This window comes from Neomonachus schauinslandi, chromosome 9 (assembly GCF_002201575.2).
Source record: "Neomonachus schauinslandi chromosome 9, ASM220157v2, whole genome shotgun sequence".
NCBI classification, from domain to species: Eukaryota; Metazoa; Chordata; class Mammalia; order Carnivora; family Phocidae; genus Neomonachus; species Neomonachus schauinslandi.
The window spans coordinates 31,537,631-31,558,081 of NC_058411.1; the positions used below are offsets into that span (position 1 = coordinate 31,537,631).

A 20,451-nucleotide genomic window follows, 5' to 3' on the forward strand; every position below is an offset into this window, starting at 1 on the left:
GGTGTGACAATTCCTTATAATAAATCTCTTTCTCTCTCTCTACATCCTATTGGTTCTGTTTCTCTGGAGACCCTGACCAATGTACCTTGCCTCACAGATATTGCTAATATTCCCATTGGGCTGATGGAGAAAAGGGCCGCCCCCCGCCCCCCACTCGGGTGTACACTGCCCTGCCCTCTCTAGCAGCACCACCCGGATCCCACTCACTCCAGCTCTGCTCTCCTTCCCTCCCCTCTCCTTCTCACCTTGTCTCGGCCGAAGCTCCGCCTCCATCTCTCTGCCCAACTGGGCCAGGATGTGCCTGGATCTAGGATCTGTGACTCTTCCCTGCTTCTTTCAGAGGCAAGTCAATATTCCTGGGGGAGTTAAAACACACTTGCTGGCCTTCGCTGGTTCTGCAGTCACTTCCTTTTTAAACAGTTGGAAATATTTCAGGACCCACATGATTCCATTTGGTTGTCAAGCCACATCATTGTTTTGGAGAGCAGACTGTATTTCCTGGAGACTGTGCCTAATCTCCATTTCTTTCCCCACCTCTTTACACATTCCTTTCTCACTCCAGACAATCTCCTCTTGCCTGCAGGTTTATTTCCAAAACAACTCAGGGAAAGGTGCTCCACTGGCCCATATATTTTGACCTGCTGTGTTTTCCAAAATGTAGGGGGTAGATTAGCTTCTTCTTGGCCACAGGCTGGGTAATTTTCGTGCTACAGCAAATGTACTCTGACTTTTAGATGGTAGAAAGAAAGGAAAGAAAGGAAGAACAAAGGAGAGGAAAGAAACCAATAGCAACACCCAACAGCCAAATTGATATGCACATTATGGTAATAATTCTGCAAGAAGAGCTTGTACTTGGAGATAACTTAGCCTCTGGCCAACCGGGAAGGGTGGGGGTACCGACACCCGGCAAGCTGTTCACCAACCACAGGATTATATCTGCCCAGGTTTGTTCCCATCCCTATTCAAAAACACTTTGGCACATCAATTCTTCCTTCTGAGCATACAGAGAAACAGGTCGGTGGAGGGGATTGCTCAGGCTGGTGGACCAACACGGGAGACAAGAAGATCCTTGAGGCCTGGACAGTGTTCCCTGTGAGGCTTCTCCTCAAGGCTGGGGCTTGGGAGCTGGGTCATAAGCTGTAGCACAGTGAAGTTAGGGAAGGTGGAGGAAGGCTTTCCAGAAGGCGGGAGCATGATGGATTGAAGAAAAGGCTTGTGGAGGGCGTGCCAAGAGGGCCATGAAGTAATGTTCCCAGAGCCCTCCAGTCCTCTGGTTAAAGGACCATTAACAACGAATTATTATCCTGGCTATTATTTCTGTCTGCAATAACAGCCATGACAATGGATGCTGCAAAGGTCAACCCTGGGGCTCCTGTTGCCTAATCCATTTAGTGAGGGTTGGAGGCGGAAATGAGCTGATGAAGTTTGTTGTTGATCCAGACACGTTTCGGCTGGCCAGCCGCAAGGTCGTGAGAAACTCCAGATGGAGTTAATCTCCTCTGTGTCCCAGGCAAGGAGGGGAGCTAAAATTGAACCTGAGCACATTCAAGGTAAGGCACAAGGAGTGAAAGCTCATCTCTGCTTCTTTTGTGAGGACATGGGGCCGAGTCCTGACAGGGATGGGCACACGCCCGGTTTGGGGCAGAGGCCCGCCTTGGTCACCAGAACATGCAGCTTGCCTGCTATAGAGGGGCCCCGGGCCCCGGGCCCCGGCCTCCTGAGCAGCTGCTAGACCCACAGGGGTCTGGGCTGCCCATTTTATCTGGGGTCATCTCAAATCCCACCTGGCATTGCCAAGACCAGCCCAAGGTCACCCAGTTAGATGAAGGCTGAGCCAGGACCAGAAGCTGCGGCCCTTGGCTTCTGGCCGGAGTATTTCCACTCCACTGTCTGCAGCTCCCCCGCCCCACCGGAGGCAAGTAAACGGCAGCCTTGAAGCTTCCAGCTGGAGATGGTGGGGGATGGGGAGCCCGGGGCCACCCCCCTCTCATGCGCTCCAGTCAGGCCTTCCAACAAATGCACACTGAGCACCTACTGCGTCTCATGCACTGTCACAGGTGGGGGATGAGGGCACGGGGTTCGGAGTCAGACCTTGGCCATTTAATCCTCTGAGCCTTGATTTCCTCATCTGGAAAGTGGGCAACATTAATCCCTGTGCCTCACACATATAGTGAGTGCTCCATGAAAGGTGGCTATATAAGAGGAGGGCCTGGCGCCCAAGAAGTTCTTGGTCTCTCAGCGGAGCCAGATCCATCAATAACGACACGCAGTGTACACGAACAGTGTTTGGTAGCAGAGGCTGGAATAACTAACTAACCAGGGCACTAACTAACCAGTGCTCTGCCACTCACCAGCTGGATGACCACGAGCAGCTTCCTCAACCTCTTTAGAGGGGCCTGAATCTTCTTACTTGTACATGGGGATAATATAAATAGCATGTAAATTCAGGGTTATGGATTTGTGATTGGGACCTAGTAAATATGAAGGGCCTGATGCTCAGTAGGCAGCAATAGTCTCAGAAGTATCACCAATTTTGAGGTGAAGTCAGAGAATCTTCACAGGAGGGGTGATACTTGAATTGGGTTTTGAGCAGAGCTTTACAGGGAGAAGTTAGGCAGAAAGGCATGGACCAGGGCATGAAGATGTGGAAATACAGCATATTCAGAGAAGAGCAAGCAGCTTGACGAATCTGAAGCAGGGAGTTCGTGGGAGAGCGTTGGGGAGAGCTCTGAACTTTTGGACAATGAGGGCAACTGGAGGTTTTTGAGCTTAGGTAGCACAGGGTCAAATTGGCATTTTTATTTTTTTTTTAAGATTTTATTTATTTATTTGAGAGAGAGAGAATGAGAGAGAACATATGAGAGGGGTTAGGGTCAGAGGGAGAAGCAGACTCTCCGCCAAGCAGGGAGCCCGATGCGGGACTCGATCCAGGGACTCCAGGATCATGACCTGAGCCGAAGGCAGCCGCTTAACCAACTGAGCCACCCAGGCGCCCCAAATTGGCATTTTTAAGATATACTTTGTTACCACTTTATTGGTTGCTGGTTTTTTGTTTTGCCAAGAGCCATGTTATAACAGCAATAATACGATAGTGATGAACTCCTAAATAATTGTCAGAACTCTATCGGGCGCCAGTGACAGAAAACCAAAATCAAACTAGGTGTGGTGGTTTTCAGATATGTCCACAAATTCTTTGATCTTCCTTCCTTTGAGAAGAATTCCCCTCACCTTGAATATAGGCTTAACTCAATTCTAACAAACATAGTAAGTGGAAGTGACAACGTGCACATCAGAGACTAACTCAAAAGGCACTCCTCACTTGCTCTCTTGGATATCTCATCCTGGAGGGAGTCAGCTGCCATGTTGTGAGGACACGCAATCAGCCTCCAGAGAGCCCACATGACAAGGAGCTGAGGGCTCCTGCCACCAGCCCCACCTCGAGCCACTGGGAAACCATATCCTTCAGGCCCAGTCAGGCCTTCAGAGTCCTTGCTAATACCCAGACTGAAATCCTCTGAGAGACTCTGAGCCAGAACCACTCAGCTAAGAGCGCTCCCAAATCCCTGACCTACAGAAAGTGAGATGAGAGATGTTCTTTTCAGTCACCACATCTTGCAGTAATTGACTGTACCGCAATAGGTAACTAATACACCAGCTTATGCAACAAAACAAAACAGGGAATTCATCGGTGCACATAAATTGAGACGTTCTGAAGTAGGTACCCTTGATGCAGGGGATCAAAATATGTCTCCAGGATTCAGTTTCTTTTCAGCCCTTAGATCTGTCTTCCTCTGCATTGGCTTTTTTCCTCAGGTTCCGTGTGGTGGCTCCTGAAAGCTCCAGGCTCCTATCATCCTTACCGCTAGGATCTCCAGGGGAGGAGACTGTGTCTCTCTCCCCCAAGGGTGCGTCATTCATTCTGATTGGGTCCCAAGCCCATTCCTAAACCAATTGCTGTGCTCTGATTGGCCAGTCCCATCATTTGCCCCGCCCTGGTGGTTAGAGGTGGGGCCATCCAACCAGCAGGTTGGGGCCTGGGGCAAGCGAGGTGCCTCCCTAGAGGAAAATCAGGGTTCAGTTGCCAGGAGGGGAAATGGTTGCTGGGCAGTGAAACAATGGGTATCTATTATACCCACATTTGCATTGTACTTTTCCGTGTGTGTGCGTGCGCGCGCGTCTGCTATGTGTTATTCCACAATAGACACCTGACGTCCTGGCGGTTCCTCAAAATGCTTTAGCTTCCTCCATCTCATTTAGGTCTTAAGTGTTACCTGCTCAGTGAAACCTCCCCTGAACATGCCATTTTAAAAATGTAACCTCCCTCTACTTCTCCACTGAGATATTGTGATTTTTTTTAAGGTTATTATTATTATTTTTTTTAAGTAATCTCTACACCCAATGTGGGGCTTGAACTCACGACCCTGAGATCAAGAGTCACATGGTTTTCTGACTGAGCCAGCCAGGTGCCCTGATATTGTGATTTATAATAAGAAATATATATTGGCCTTTGTGCTCATTTCTGGCACAAAGTTCCTAAAACCCTTGAAATTTCCTATGTGATAAGAGCAACGAAGGTGCTCTTATTGAACCCCTTTCAATAACACTGGAGTTTATGTAAATGAGGTGATTTTTGGAAAGCACTGAGTGGTGCTGGTTGCCGGGGGAGCCAACCATGTGATGGAAGGGTTAGAACCTTCAGTCCCATCCCCCTGACCTTCGGGGAGAGGGGAGGGATCGGAGGTTGGATCAACTGCCAGTGGGCAATGCTTTAATCAGTCATGCCTATGTAATGAATCCTCCATAAAAACCCAAAAAAGGATGGGGTTTGGAAAGCTTCTGGGTTGGTGAACATGTGGAGAACCCAGGAGAATGGCACCCTGTCCCCATAGGCATCTCTTCCATCTGGCTGTTCCTGAATAATATCCTTTTATAATGAACCAATCGTCTAGTAAGTAAACCATGTCTCTGAATTTTGTGAGCTGCTCTGGCAAATTAATCAAACCCATGGAGGGGGCTGTGGGAACCTGGGATCTATAGCCAGTCAGTCCAAAGCGGAGGTGACATCCTGGACTTGGGATTAGCATCTGAAATCTTGCGGGTGTGAGTACTTAGCCAGGGGGCCTGATGCTGGCACCGGGTAGACAGGGTCGGAATGGAGTTGAATTGTTGGACACTCCGATGGTGTCAGGGAATTGCTTGGTGATGTCGGAAAACCCACATTATCAGATCCCTATACGCTGTTCCCTTCCCTGCTTTGTTTTTTTTCCTTCATACTATCATACTATTTTCCTCATTTATCTTATTATCAGTCTCCCCTACTGGAATATCAGCTCCACAGGGCAGGGATTTTTGTCCATTTTGGTCACTGCTACACCCTGTGTGCCTAGAACATAGTAGGTACTCAATAAATAATGATAGGATGAACGAATGAATGTTCACAGTCATCCTGGGAAGTAGGTAGAATCAAGGTGAGTCTCCTTCTCTCTCTCTCTTTTTTTAAAGATTTATTTATTTATTTGAGAGAGAGAGAGAGCTTGTGCGTGGGCCGGCAGTGCAGGGTCACAGAGGAAAGAATCTCAAGCAGACTGCCTGCTGAGCATGGAGCCCGAGGTGGGGATCCATCCCTCCAGCCATGAGATCATGACCTGAGCCGAAATCAAGAGTCGGATGCTTGACCGACTGAGCCACCCAGATGGCCCAGTGATACTCCTTCTTTTATAAATAAGGACATTGAAACTTTTTTTAGATTAAAAAATTTTTTTTCAGGGCACCTGGGTGGTTCAGTCCATTAAGCATCTGCCTTTGGCTCAGGTCATGATCCCATGGTGCTGGGATTGAGCCCTGTGTTGGGCTCTCTGCTCGGCGGAGAGCCTGCTTCTCCCTCTCCCTCTGCTGCTCCCCCTGCTTGTGTTCTCTCTCTGTGTCAAATAAATAAAATCTTAAAAAAAAATTTTTTTTCTAAGTAAACTCTACCTCCAACGTGGGACGCAAACTCATGACCCTGAGATCAAGAGTAGCACGCTCTACCAACTGAGGCTGAAAGGCACCCCAAAATTTAAAAAATTTTTAACTGAAGTATAGTGTACATATAATCTTGTATTAGTTTCAGGCATATGACGTAGCGACTCGACAATTACATACGTTACTATGTACTCACCATGGTAAGTGGAGCTACCATCTGTCACCACACAAAGTTACTACAGTATTATTGACTATATTCCCTATGCTGGACTTTTCATCCTTGTGATTTATTTATTTTATAACTGGAAGTGTGTACCTCATCCTCCCCTTCACCTATTTTGCCCATCCCCCGCCCCAGGATATTGAAACTTGAGAGAAGGATCCTGTTGGCAAAAAGATTAAAAAGAACTTAAAACAAAAACAAAAACAAAACCTTTAATTGTTGAGTGATGAGAACACAGCAGAGGGGAACTTAACGCATTATAGTGTGTTCCCACCAAGTGAAGGTTAAATGGTGCCCTGATGCAGTGGTTCAAATCGAGAAAGCAGTAGGAGAACCGAGTCACTGCCTGGTAGGTGGTGATGCCGGGGGTCCACCTGCTGGATCACAGTCGCCGGCAGCCTCTGTCTTGCTGGGGGTAGCAGGTGCATTTCGCCAAATAGCAACAGTCACATTCAAATTAACATAGCTTCTTTGAGTCTTACTGGTTTCATAGTTTCTTGTAGACAGGGATTTGTAAGCTTGTTTTGATTTTAATTGTAAAAAACCTAAAACCTTAAGAAGTGTGTGCCGAGTTTTATGTTCGTAAACATTTGAGAAACATGAAAACAAAAATTAAGTAACTTTGTGAGAACTTGTATCCTTTATAGAGGAACTTGCTTATATTCAAGATTGAGAAGATTGAGAAGCACGGATTCAGAAGACTCAAACCCTCTTGTCATTGGTGGCAGAGAGGAGCCTGAGAAGGATGTTCTTAGGACAGGGCTCAGGGCTTAACGACCACCAAGCCCTCTTACTGTGCAGGTGAGTAAACGGACCTAGGGAGCACAGGTCCCCTGATCCCAAGGATCTTTCTCTGATGGTTATCCTGCCAGCCAGATAAGGACACCTGGCCTCCAGAAGATTTTTTTTTTTTAAAGTTTTATTTATTTAAGTAATCTTTACATGCGACATGGGGCTTGAACTCATGACCCCAAGATCAAGAGTCGCATGGTCCTCTGACTGAGCCAGCCAGGTGCACCCCCACCCCCCATGAAGATATTCTATCACTTCTAGGAAGTGCCCTGGGCAGGCCTCTAGGGTTGAGCTTCTGAAGACCAGTGGGACCCAGCTGCTAAGAGGGGGAAGCTGAGGTTAATCGGGCTCCCCTGCAGCAACTCATTCCCCGGGCCTGGAGTCGGCCGGCCAGCTCCTAAAACGAGGCAGAGGAGTGTCTTACTCAATGGGAATGTCCCAGCTGTGATTTGGGTGTTCTGCTCTCGTATTTGCTGGGAAGTAGAGCTAGCCGGGGGCGAGCTCACAGCCCTCCTTGGAGTCAGGTGGGGCAGCTATCAGGCAGGACTATCTCTGCACCCGGAGCTGACCTCAGGGTAACTCTGAGCTGGAGATTTCTGAGGGCCCTGCTTGGATTTGACCCCTGGAATTTGGGGTAGAGATATATGCAAAAAGATGAGAAAGAGGGCCCCAGAGAGGCCAGATGTTCCATCACCTGACACCCAAAGCCGGAGAACTGGGCAGAGCACGGGAACCAAAAACTTCTGCCTGCTCCAGGCCAGTCCTTCACCAGAGACCCGGCAAGAGGGAAACTGACCATGTTCTCTCCTCCCCGGAGCAGCCTGTGGTGGGAGGGGCAGGAACTGGCCTAGAGGCAAACAGCCTTTCACTGGTGGCGGAGACGTGGGCCTGGTGAGGGCTGAGAGCTGCTAGCTGAGGCATGTGAGCAAGATGGCCAAGTCAGTGTCTCCAGCACTAACCTCTTGGGTGGTCAGAAGACCTAGGAGATACTTACATGGACCATGTCAAAGGACTGGCCTTCCAGGGCCTCCCACAGCTTGATGAGGGAAACTGAGGCACAGAGATAGAATGTGCCTAATGCCATTTTTCATTCAGCAAAGATTGAACTGGACCACCTATGGTGTTCTAGGCCCTGCGTTAGGCTGTGTGGGGGAAAGAAGAGGGATAAGACCAGAGAGGGACAGTAGGAAAGAAAATGTGGACAAAGGAACACAATAAAGCAGAGAGAGTTATCTCAGTCAAAAAACGGTGTCTATGGGAGTTCAGAAGAAAAAGCGATCATGAATTAAATTGCTACTGGGACTGGCAACAAAACTAAGGTCTCTGACCAACTGAGCTAGAAACCCAAGAAACCATGGTGATTTTCCCTCCCTCCTTTTAGCCTTCTACAGATACTATCGTGCCCTTAGGTCTCTTAGGAAGAGCCGAGAAGGAGCCTATTACCATTAGGGGGGAGGGTTAGAGATTCAGGACACGATGAAGGAAACCCCCAGATCTTTGGGCTGGGAGGTCCAGGGTACTTCTAGTTTCCAGAATCTTGCAGATCCTACTTTTTCTGTGTTTCCCCACGGGGACTTGCAGGGCCATAGTAGGGAAAGAAAAGGAACTTCTGAGCATCTAAGTGGTTGGTCTGCTGCATGCCAGGCACGAGGCTGGCACTCTACACTCCTGATGTCACCTCATGTGGCAGTCCAATTCATTTCTATTCTCTCGGCCTGTGCCTGTCAGTAAGTATCTGTTAGATAATGAATGCTAGGGGAGGAAGCCCATTGTTTGGTCCCAGCTAGACCAGAAGGTTTGGGAGGAATAGGGCTCTTCTGTGTGTCTCCTAGCATCCTGCCTGGCACAGAGTGGGTACCCAGTAAGTACTCCCAGAACTCATAGACCTGAGAATTCCTCCTTCTTTCTAAGGAAACTGGGTCATCTACTCCAGAGCCAGGTTCTTTCAATAGCAAAGCACCTATGGCTTTCTGGGTGACTCATTACCGACTGGATTGGGGCAGAAAGAGCTGCCTGCCGTGCTGGTGGTAGATTAGGCTAGTTTCAGAGCCTGCTGCTGGTGAGTCAGGATATCTCCCTTCCTCGAGCAGCTCCAGGGAAAGGCCTGACTGGGGCCTGAAGGGGCATCAATGTTGTCTTCCCTGCCTTGACTTGAGCAAACTTCTTGAGCCTCCGTTCCTGCCCACTGGCCTGTAGAATGGCAAGAACTCTGCCCGCAGTCTTGGTTCCTTTGTTGTTGCACCCAGAGAAATGCAGAGGATGAATGGAAAAGGGGCAACAGAGGCTGAGCCTCTGGAAAGAAAGTGGTCAGGACTGCTTTGCAGATGAATCCTCCCATTTTCTTTCATGACCTTACCTCACTCCATTTTGGCAGCCCACATGACTCCAGGGATTTTGTTTTGTTTTTCAAGAGCTGTTTTCTCTTAAACTTTTAATTGAAAAGTCATATGAAATGGACATGTTCCGGCTTCCCACCAAAACAAGCCCAAACAAAACAGCTCCCGTGGGGGCCCAAACAGCCTTTCCAAACAATCATTCATGGAAATTTATTAAGCATCTACTGTCTATTCTAAGAAGGACATGACCACTCTTGCATCTTTATCCAGTATGGTGCTGGGCATAGAGAAATTGCTTGCTAAATATTGAATGAATTAATTTGGTGAAATTGATATCATATGCATGCCATTGTCCCTTATCTCAAGCCCCGATATGGGGCTTGAACTCACGACCCTGAGATCAAGACCTGAGGTGAGATCAAGAGTTAGATGCTTAACTGACTGAGCCATCCAGGTGCCCCTCAAGCAGCTAATACATCAAGAATCAATTGCTATTGGGCGCCTGGATGGCTCAGTTGGTTAAGCGACTGCCTTCGGCTCAGGTCATGATCCCGGGGTCCTGGGATCGAGTCCCGCATCGGGCTCCCTGCTCTGCGGGGAGCCTGCTTCTCCCTCTCCCACTCCCCCTGCTTGTGTTCCCTCTCTCGCTGTGTCTCTCTCTGTCAAATAAATAAATACAATCTTTAAAAAAAAAAAAGAATCAATTGCTATTAAAGTGAATGGCAGCGGGAATGGAAGTTTTTTATTCAAAAGGTTGATAAGCCTATGGCAAGATTAAACCCATAAAAAGAGACCACTCCTCACCCACAGTAATGGCTGAAATTAAAAAAAAAAATTGATAATACCTGGTGGTAGGAGGATGTGGAGCAACTGGATTTCCCACACCTGCTGCTGGAGAGTCAATTGTTACAGCCAATTTGAAAAAGTTTTTGGCAATATCTACTAAAAGTGAACATAAACCCACCCTATGACCCAGTAATTCCATTCTTAGGTATATATCCAAGAGAAATGAATGCATATGTTTACCAAAATGCACATAAAAATGTTCATGGCAGGGACGCCTGGGTGGCTCAGTCAGTTAAGCGTCTGACTCCTGATCTCACCTCAGGTCTTGATCTCGGGGTCATGAGTTCAAGCCCCAAGTTGGGCTCCATGCTGGGTGTGGCGTCTACTTAAAAAAAAATTTAAAAAAGAGTATTCATGGCAGCTTTATTCATAGTAGGTCCAAACTGGAAACAAGGCAAGTGCCCATCAATAAGAGAGTGGATAAATTACTTAGGATATACTTACACAATGAAATATTACACAGCAAAAACAGAAAAACAAAAACAAATTAACTACTGATACAAGCCACAACATAAACAAATCTCATAGACATCAAATTGAGTGAAAAATCCAGAAACCAAAGTGTACATACTGTGTGATTCCATTTATATGAAGTTCAAAAATGAGTAAGAACAATTATCGGCAGTAGGAAGTCAGAATAATGGTTTCCTATGTTGATTGTGAGTTTAGATTGGGAGGGGGCATGAGAAACCTGAGGTGCTGAAAATGTTTTATCTTGATGTGGGTAGTAGTTTCCTGGGTGTAAACCCAGGAGCAATTTCATTGAGCTGTATGCTGAACATTAGCACCCTTGGGGAATGTGTTTTACTCTATGTTATACCCCATTTTTTTTTAAGATTTCATTTTTTTTAGGAATCTCTACACCCAGTGTGGGGCTCGAACTCACAACTCCGAGATCAAGAGTTACACGCTCCACTGACTGAGCCAGCCAGGCGCCCCTGTATGTTATACCCCAACTGAAAAAAAAGAATGGATATTATAAACATGCATATAACTTAGTATCCCTAAAAAATTAACTCGTTTAGTAATTCTGTTCTCTCTATAGAAGGTGGTGTTATATGGGACTAGTATCACCAGTGTGATGGCCACTAGTGAGTCCTGGATGGAAAGACTAGTCAATTCATCACCTTTGGTCCATCCCTTGGGGACTCCTCCCTATTGAGAAACCTAAGACCCTCTTCCTATTCACTTATGGACACCCACGCCCATCCTCGGAACCCCTCCCCCTCTCAGAGCACCAGGGCCTTTCCTCTCTCTCTTTTTTTAAGATTTTATTTTATTTTTTAAAGATTTTAATTTTTATTTATTTGACAGAGAGATAGAGAGAGAGAGAGCACAAGCAAGGGGAGCCGCAGGCAGAGGGAGAGGGAGAAGCAGGCTTCCCGCTGAGCAGGGAGCCCGATGCGGGGCTCGATCCCAGGACCCTAGGATCATGACCTGAGCCAAAGGCAGACGCTTAACGACTGAGCCACCCAGGCACTAAGATTTTATTTTTAAATAATCTGTCCATCCAACATGGCTTGAACTCACAGCCCCGAGATCAAGAGTCGGATGCTCTACTGATAAAGCCGGCCAGGCACCCCCCCTTTCCTCTTATTGACCCACACTTTAGCCCGTGTTCTTGAATCCACATGGTCCTGTCTCCTCAAGAACTATGCCATCTCTCACTTTTCTCTTGCTTGCATTTTCAATTCTTTCCTCTCAACTGAATCCTTCCTCTCAGACTACAAATAGCTCAAGTTTCTCCTATTGAAAAAAAAAATTCCTCTTTTGGACCCCCTCTAGGAATGCCATATATATATATATGTATTTTTTTTTTTTTTCCCCCTTCTACCCCTTCTATATTCACTGTTGTCCCTCATTCACTGCCTAGTGTCTCTTAAATTCACAGCTTTGGCCACACTACTAAAATTCCACAGGCAAAGGACACTAGTGAATTTTCAATGATCATATGCAAAGAATACTGTTAGGCCTTATTTTCCTGATACATCTGATGCTGCTGACTCCCCTCACTTTGAAACTTCATACCTTTGACTTTCACGACACCATGTGGTCCAGGCTCTGTGTTCTTGCTGACCCCTTCCTCTCTGTCTCCTTCAAGGCATCTTGTTCTTTACACTCCCTTCTAAGTGCTTCTTCTCCGGGTTCCACCCTTGGTCCCCTTCCCAGCCCCTCTTAGGCATCCTTCATGGGTGGTCTCATGGTTGTCAATACCATCTGTATACTGTTGACCCTCAGATCTGTTTCCCCTGAGTTCAGTCAGGGCCATGCAGTCAACTGATTGCTGGGCAACCGAGTCTGAACGTTCTCAGAGCACTTCAAGTTCAATGGGTTCACACTCAATCCAGGATTCCACTCCCAAATCTGAAATTCTTTATCTCAACTGGTTGTACTGCCACCATTCACGAGATCATCCCAACTAGAAGCCAATAGTGAAGGCAGGGGTTCTCAGCCCTAGTACTGTTGATAACTTGGGCTGGATCTTTCTTTGTTGGGGGGAGACTGTCCTGACCCACTCGTAGATGTTCAGCAGCAGCCCTGGCCTCTAGTGACTGCATGCCAATAGTGACCCACCAGTTGTGACAACTTTTAGAAATCTCTCCAGACACTGCCAAATATCCTCTGGGAGGAAGGGTGTCAAACTGTCCCAGGGTTGAGAAACACTGGGTCCAAAGCATGGGTTTAGGAGTCACATATCTGCGTGTAACCTTGCACTAGTTAGCTACCTCCCCGAGCCTTAGCTGGCTTTTTCTGTAAGGTGGAGACGGTTCTCATCTCATAGTAGAGCTTACATAGGTCATCTAGACGAAGTGCATGGTCTGTCTCACATGGGGCACTGGGCGAGAGGAGCAAAGACTCCTCTCTGTCCTCACATTGAAACCCTGAGGCCAGGGTTTCAGACAATACAGACAAGTATTTCTTGTCTACCCACTCTTCTCCATTTGCAATAGACTGAATGTTCATGTCCCGCCAAAATTCCTAAGCTGCAAGCCTAACCCCCAGTGTGGTGGTATTAGGAGGGTGAGTAGGTCATGGGGGCAGAGCCCCTTGCACCATGTGAGGACACAGAAGATGGCTTCTAGCAACCAGGCTGCAGGGCTCTCATCACACTGAACCTAAGCTTGGACTTCCCCACCTCCGGAACTGTGAGAACTACATGTTCTTGTTGAAGCCACCCGATCTCCGATATTCCGTGACAGTGGCCCAAATGGCCCGAGACACCACTGCTACCTGGATGATTGAAACTGCTCTGCACCTGGTTCTCAGCTTCTGTCCAGCCTTGGTCCCCTCAGATCCGCACTTCCCATGGCGCACCGGGCCTCGGTGGTCTGGCAGCTGCCCACCTCCACGGCCCCGTCTCTTGCCCCTCCTGGCCTTGAATGTCTAGTCTAGCTATGCTGAAGTGTTAGGCAACCCTTTTATACCAGGCAGTGTCCTGCCCCCATGTACTCAGACTGATCCTTCTGCCTGGAAGAGCCTCCCATGCTCGGCGTCTGGCTGACTCTTGTTTTTAAGGCGCACTTGAATCTCACCTACTCCAAAAAGTTACACCTGGAGCCTCCTTTCCCCTGCTGGGCTCGGTGGTCAGAGCTTTCCCACTCACGGCTGCCTCCTCCCGCTCTATTTTTGTTTCTGTATCTGTCTCTGTGCTGCATGGGGAAGGAATTGTATCTTTTCATCTTTGTATACATAACATCTAGCACAACACCTGACACGCAGACAACGCTCAGCAAGTATTCATTGAGGGAACGAGTGGCTACAGCACCATATTACCCTCTAGTTAGGTTTAGAGCCACAGTTTAGAAATGGTTATAAAATAGTCCATAAATCAGGGGCAGTGCGTCCTCAGCCAGGGGCTTGTGGCAGGCAGGGCGTTGACCCGTAGCACTTGCACAAATGTGAGGTTGATTAATGATGCAGGTAGCTGACAACAGCATCTGCTGGCGGTTCCGAGAGGCGGAGGCACTTTCTTCACCTTTTCCATCTGTGGCCTTTCAGGTGTCCTCATTCAAGGCCCTTCCTGGCAATGCACTCTTCTTCTCACTCCTTCATTCGCCCCTGGATTGACAAACTGGAGTTTCTGCGGTTGGCTCAGCCAACCCTCGGGGCACAAATATAAAAGCACTCCTGTGTGCATGACCTGTTGGAGGACTGTTCTTCAGTCCGGGATCCCCTAGAGGAGCCCACCAGGTCAGGTCTGCCTCTTCCCAGTATCTGTCACCGCTGGGGCGGTGTGTACTAGGCCTGGGGAAGGAAGCCCAGGCAGGCACCTAGAAGTTAGAGGTGTTTGGCCAATCTTGCCCTCCTTCCTCTTCGAATAACAATAAGGCTTTGTTTGTCAGGCCTGAGGTTACAGGCTGGGCCTTGGAGTCCTGAAAACCTGCTAAATCCCGTTTCCAATTCAAATCGTTGAGCCTCAGTTTGCCCATCTGTCAGGTGTGTGTGTGTTGGGGGCTGGGCGTGTAGTAGGTAGACCACTCAGGGCCCTCTCTCCCAGTTTTCAGGGGGCTGCTGGGGCGTGTAAGAGGGTGGATCCCGCCTGCCCGCCTGCGGGGACGGGCAAGGGATCCCAGGAAGCGGGGCGACGTAGGCGCCACCGGGAAGCCCTTAGGCAGAGCTGTCCCCTGAGCCGGAGGTCGAGCCAGAAAGGACCCTGTGGCGAGGCGGGAAAGCTCTGTGGCCCCCGAACTCCGTTCGCTGGCCAGACCCCGGGCTCTCGGAGGGCAGGGGTCGGCTGGGTCGCGACGGGCGGGGCCGGGCGGGAACGGGAGGGAGAGTGTCAGGAAATTCCCAGGAAATTCCTTTCCATTCCGGCATTCCCTGCCCCCTTTCCTCGGGTGCTGACTTCTCCGGACCCTAGGAAGGAGACATGAAATGCGTCCCGGGTTTGCTCGCGTCCCTTCTCCAGCCCCTGGCAGCGTGGGGGGCACAGTCAGGCCGGCGCGCCCGAGTTCGCCGCCTTGCCGCGGGCGGGGAGCGTGTCCAGTCCCCGGCGGCGACTGGGGCTCCGGGGAACGCTGCCGCTCGGTCCCAGAGCTCGGGGAGGCGTCCCCCGGCTTCGGTCCCGTTCAGCTTAAGCTGGTGTCACATGAGCGGCGGGGGAGTGGGAACCCGGGGAGTGGGCGGGGGCGTGCGCGCCGGGAGGGGGCCGCCCAGTCCACCTATATGCGCCGCGGCCCGGCTGACGGATGCCAGGAATTCCCAATGAAAAGCGATGGGGGGAAGTTTGGGCAACTCGGCCTGGCCAATGGAGAACCTCGGGAGGGCTCTGCCCCTTCCCCCCGCCCCCGCCCGCCTCGGCTCCCGCAGCGCGAGTGTGTCCGCCTCGCTCAGTGTGCGTGGAGATTAGGTCCCAGGCAGGCAGTCCGCGAGCTCCAGCCGCCGCCGCCGCCTCCAGCAGCAGCTATCGCGAACAGCGCCGCGGCGGAACCGGGCGCAGGGGAGCGAGCCCGGCCCCGCCAGCCCAGCCCAGCCCGGCCCGACTCCCTCCCCACGCCGGGGCAGGAGCAGCAAGCAGCCGCCACCGCCGCCGCCGCCGGGAGAGAAGGTGGAGGAAGAAATCCAGCTCGTAGCACGCGCGCACCATCATGGACCATTATGATTCCCAGCAAACCAACGACTACATGCAGCCCGAAGAGGACTGGGATCGGGACCTGCTCCTGGACCCGGCCTGGGAGAAGCAGCAGAGAAAGGTCAGCAGCCTCCCCAGCCCGCCGCAGCCCCCCGGCCCGACCAGCTCCGTCCGCCGCGCTCCCGGCTCCCGGCTCCCGGCTCCCGGCTCCCGGCTCGGAACGGGCTCCAGGCTCTCACGAGCGGGGGCGGGGGATGCGCGGCCGCTGCGAGGTGGGGTGTTGGGTTACAGGCGCGGGCGGAAGGGGGAGAGCCCCTTTCCCAGAGCCCGCGAACGCCGAGCCCGAGCGCGGGGAGGTGGGGCCGCCGGCGGGCAGGTCGCCTTGGGGTCCGCGATTCAGGCCACCCGGCTGCAGCCGCACGGTCCCCGCGTGGGCAGGGGGTGGGAGGCGGTGCTTGGGAGGCTGGGGCTGAGCCGCTGGCTTGGTGGCTGCTTGCTCCGGATCGATTTTCCCTTCCCTTCCCCGCCCCCTGGCCGCCTCTCCATATGGCGTGCGGTGGCAGCGCGCTTCCTGGGCCGCCCTGGGCTCCGTACCTGCGGGGGGCGAGCAGCGCGGGACCCTGCACCTTCCAACCTCAGCCCGCAGGCCGCGGGGGGCGGGGGGGGAAGCGGGCGCCGCGGGGATTGGCAGCCACCTTCGGGTCTGCCTGGAGGTGGACCTGCTGGAGTGGGGCCGGAGCCGAGAAAACCAGGGGGCAGAAGCCGGTTCCCCAGCAGGCCCTTTGGGGGCGGGGTCAGGACGGCAAACCGTTTTATTGCTAAACTCAACTGCGGGCGGAGATGGGTTTGCGTCTGCGTCCTGCCCCTCCGACACCCGCTTATTCCTGGGAGAAGGCGAATTTGGGCAACTTGATCTGAGTTGAAGGGCTCCAGGACAAGAGGTTGTTTACTGGGATATCTGGGGTCAGTCATTGGGGAATCTCTGCTTAGCCACCGTCCCCAGGCGTCCCAGACGAGGTGTACCGGGTGCGCACCCCGCCACGGGGGCTGGCTCGGAGCTGGCGATGGGACCTGGGCACAGTGGCCGGTGGCAGGAAGAGGTCAGAAACCACTCTTGTGGGGAGGGAGGGGAGGGCGCCCCAACCCTGCCTCTGCTTCCTGCCTGAGCTATGAGCTCTTGCCCCAGGCGGCCACGTACCCTGAACACCCTCCTCTCTTCCCCCTCCCCTTCAGCCCCCCCCCCCCCCCCCCCCCCCCCCGCTGTCCGCTCCCATCCGGTCCCTCCTCATTTCATCTCCCCCCACCCCCCGCTGATCTGGGAATGGGGGGGGGACAGGATGGCGCGTCCCTTTGGATAGTGCGGTTAGGGCTGGGCTTGAGGGAGAACGCTCATGTCCAAAAATGGTAACATTCATTCCCTTTTTTAAACTTAAAAGGGGGGGGAGTTTAGGGAGCCGACTGAAGTTTTTTTTTCAGCCAAAGGCATCCTGTATTAGCTCACTCAGGAATCCTAAACCCTGAATCGGCGCCCTTTTACTCACTTCATCATCAGACAAACAGAGGTAATTTAAAACACACGCACAAAGGGCTTCCTCAAAGCCCTGCGACCTGAGACCCAGGCAGGGGCTTCTGCTGGGCCTGGCCCTGTAGGGCAACGGCAGAAGGTCTCCGGCTTGGAGTTGACTTACTTGCAGTGTGACAGTTGCTTAAACATTCCTCCCCCTCTTCCTGTTGCCCTCCCCAATCCCGGGGGGGGGGGGGGTGCTGTGAGAGTCCCCCACTCACTGGGCTTATTTCCTGGGACAATTGGGCAGTTGGTGGAGCTCAGAATGGAGTGGTTAATTTGAAGATTTTTGTGGGGTCAAGGTGGGGGGGCCTTTTCAAAATTTCAGGGTGAGGACTTCTTGAGACTAGATTTTAAATTGGATAGGAGGGGGTGGGATTAGGGCGGTGGATGTCTTGGGCTCTTCCATGGACAGTAGCGGAGACATCCCTGTTTGCAGAGCACCTATTATATGCCTAGTTGGGGCACGAGTGACAGGATTGTGGGATGAAGTTCTTGGGAGGGCAGAAACTCTTGTCTCCCCAGTGTTGGTCACTGGACCTGCGTATAGTATTCTGTATTAAATGAATGAATGAATATATTAAATATAGTTGGGGATAAAATTATATTGTCTCTGTCTGTATATATATACACACATATATAGACTTGTAAAACTCTGACGTGGGCGGTGGTGGGTGTGTCCCAGGCCTCTGTAGCCAGGTGGGAATGGGTCATCTGGGAACTGTGGTGATCTAGGGGGTAAACTCAACAGTTACAAGGGCTGGCATTGGATGTGAGCCTGGCACACCTGAGGTTGAGGAAATGAGGGGCAGAGAGGAAAGTAACCAGTCCAGAGTCCCAAATGGTGCATGGCAGGGGGCTGGGGGGAAGGGCAGCAAAGTTGGACTTGGCATCCAGAGCCTGCAAGGACCTCTGGACCAAGGGGAGCCAACATGTGCTTTGGCAGGGTTGATGGAGGGGGTGGGGGCGTGGCACAAGCTCTGGGCCTGACTTTGAAAATCCAAGGTTTTTTTTTTCTTTTTGTTTTCTGCCGTTAATTCTGTTACCTTGCATGGGCCTCAGTTTTCTTGTCTGAAAATTTCACCTAGTTCTCGGGGTGCTGGAGATATAAGGAAGTGGTATTATGTGGGAGATCAGACCTAAAGTAACTTGTTGCTTTTTTTTTTTTAAGATTGATTGATTTATTTGAGAGCGAGCGAGTGCACAAGCGGGAGGGGCAGAGGGCAAGGGAGAGAGCATCTCAAGCAGACTCTATGCTGAGCACCGAGCCCGACATGGGGCTCGATCTCATGACACTGAGATCATACCCTGAGCCCAAACCGAGAGTTGGATGCTTCACTGACTGTGCCACCCCACGCGCCCCAACCTGGGTGTTGCTTTTGACAGCCTCCCTGCTGAGCGTGGGAGGTGAGGGATGAGGACAGACAGACTAGTGGACAGAGGAGGCTGGCCATTCCAGAAGGAGGCAGGAGAGTGAGTACGTAGCTGGGTGGGTGGGAGGACACAGTGCAGTGGGCTACAAAGGCCTCTGGGGGGGAGGCAGAAGGCCCTGCTTGTAGCTGTGGTGCACTCACAACAATTGGAGAGACTTCGGGCAAGTCATTTCATTTCTCTGAGCTTTTATTAGAGTATTCAGCAAATACTTTCTGAGCACCTACTCCGGCAGGCCCAGTTCCAAGTGCTGCGGCTGGAGCAGTGAATGCTCCAGACAGGTGCTTCCGATCTGTTTCCTCCTCTGTAAATGGGCTGAATTCCTGTCCTGCCCTGTCCTGCTGATCCCTCAGGCCTCTGACAGGCCTCGGATGAAATGACGTGGTGGCAAGTACTTCCCTGGTGACTGGGTAGGCCTAGGCAGGTGCAGGCAGGAGGCATGACTCAAGAACCCGCATCGGTGGGCTGTGGCTTGTCCCGTCTTCACAGAATGCTTCCGTGCAGAGTTCATGGGCCTGGACTCCTTGCCTCCAGACACAAAATGCAGTGGCTTGGGGAGTTGGCTGGCCTTCCCAATCTTCCTGACCTTCGAGGCTGAGCTCTAAAGCCGCCTTTTTTAAGGGAGCAGGTTTGAATGCCCCATCTTTGCAGGATGACGGTACCCCCGGTTTATTTGCTCACGTGCGTTTCGTGCACACCCTCCTGTGTGTGCCGGCCGGACACCAGGCCATCTGGGGAGAGCATGGATTGAGTAGCACCCTGGCTCTACTTTTGCAGGCTTGTGACCTTGGGCAAGTTACTTTGACCTCTCAGCCTCCAATTCCTTATTTATAAAAAGGAGCTAATATCCCCACCTGCTGGGTTGACGAAGATTTGTAAAATGGCAGCTTTCAGCTGTTAAATTTTATTCTCTCTTCTCTCTTGAATCCTGGAGGCTCGGGTTTAGTGGGTATTCCCACAGATGCCAGTCCTGGGTTTGGTTTTGTTTTGTTTCACATATAGGAGCTTTGTCAATATTTGTTGAGCTAATGGCGTTGAAATAGGCATTCACCTGGCAGGTGAATGAGGGCCCCGGTCCCGAGTCTGCACCCACACCATGCCAGGGCACAGCAAGATGGGCCCCCTTGTTTATACTCCCTGCTAGACTGCAGGACCATTGCAGGAGCTAGTCAAGGCCACTGGTCAAGGGGGAAGGCCTGCTATGGAGGGGTTCACCTGGGGAGGAACAGGACATCGCCTGCCTTGAAGGTTAGGGCTGCAAAAACCAGAGTGATGCCTGGTGGAAGTAAAATGTGCAGGAGGAGAGAACTGATTCTCGTTTCAGTCCTCCTACCCTTCGCTGTTCTGCACTCCTGCCTGCTTCACCTTGTGCCCGTGGCCGTGGGTACAGGGCCCAGCCTCTTCTGTTCTCTGCTGAATCCCCGGCGCCTAGTACAGGGCAAGGTGTTGAGAAACATAGCATCACGCATGGCTCCCAACTCCGGGATGGGGGGGGGTGGAAATAGGGATGGAATATTTTACATTCCAGACAAACCAGCTCATCTGGGGCTGTATCCTGGCTCCAGCCTCTGCAGACATGCTCTGGGCACCCTGGGTTCAAATCTTGGCCCCTTCACGGACTGCCTATGTGATCTTCAGTGAGTTACTTACCTGCTCTGTGCCTGATGATGCCAATGGGGAAATGAGGAAATTAATCATTCCTGCCTGATATAGTTGAGTGGAGGTT

At 51.3% G+C, this 20,451-nt stretch overlaps 1 protein-coding gene across 1 annotated transcript in view; it reads left to right on the forward strand.

The window, feature by feature from the left end:
• Positions 1-15,439: 15,439 nt before the first annotated feature.
• Positions 15,440-20,451, forward strand: part of ACTN1 (actinin alpha 1) — a 94,049-nt gene continuing 89,037 nt past the window's right edge. Inside the window, exon 1 of the mRNA XM_044918077.1 lies at positions 15,440-15,851. Coding sequence (XP_044774012.1) covers positions 15,747-15,851 — 105 coding nt within the window. The 5' untranslated portion in view covers positions 15,440-15,746. The remainder of the gene's footprint in view (positions 15,852-20,451) is intronic.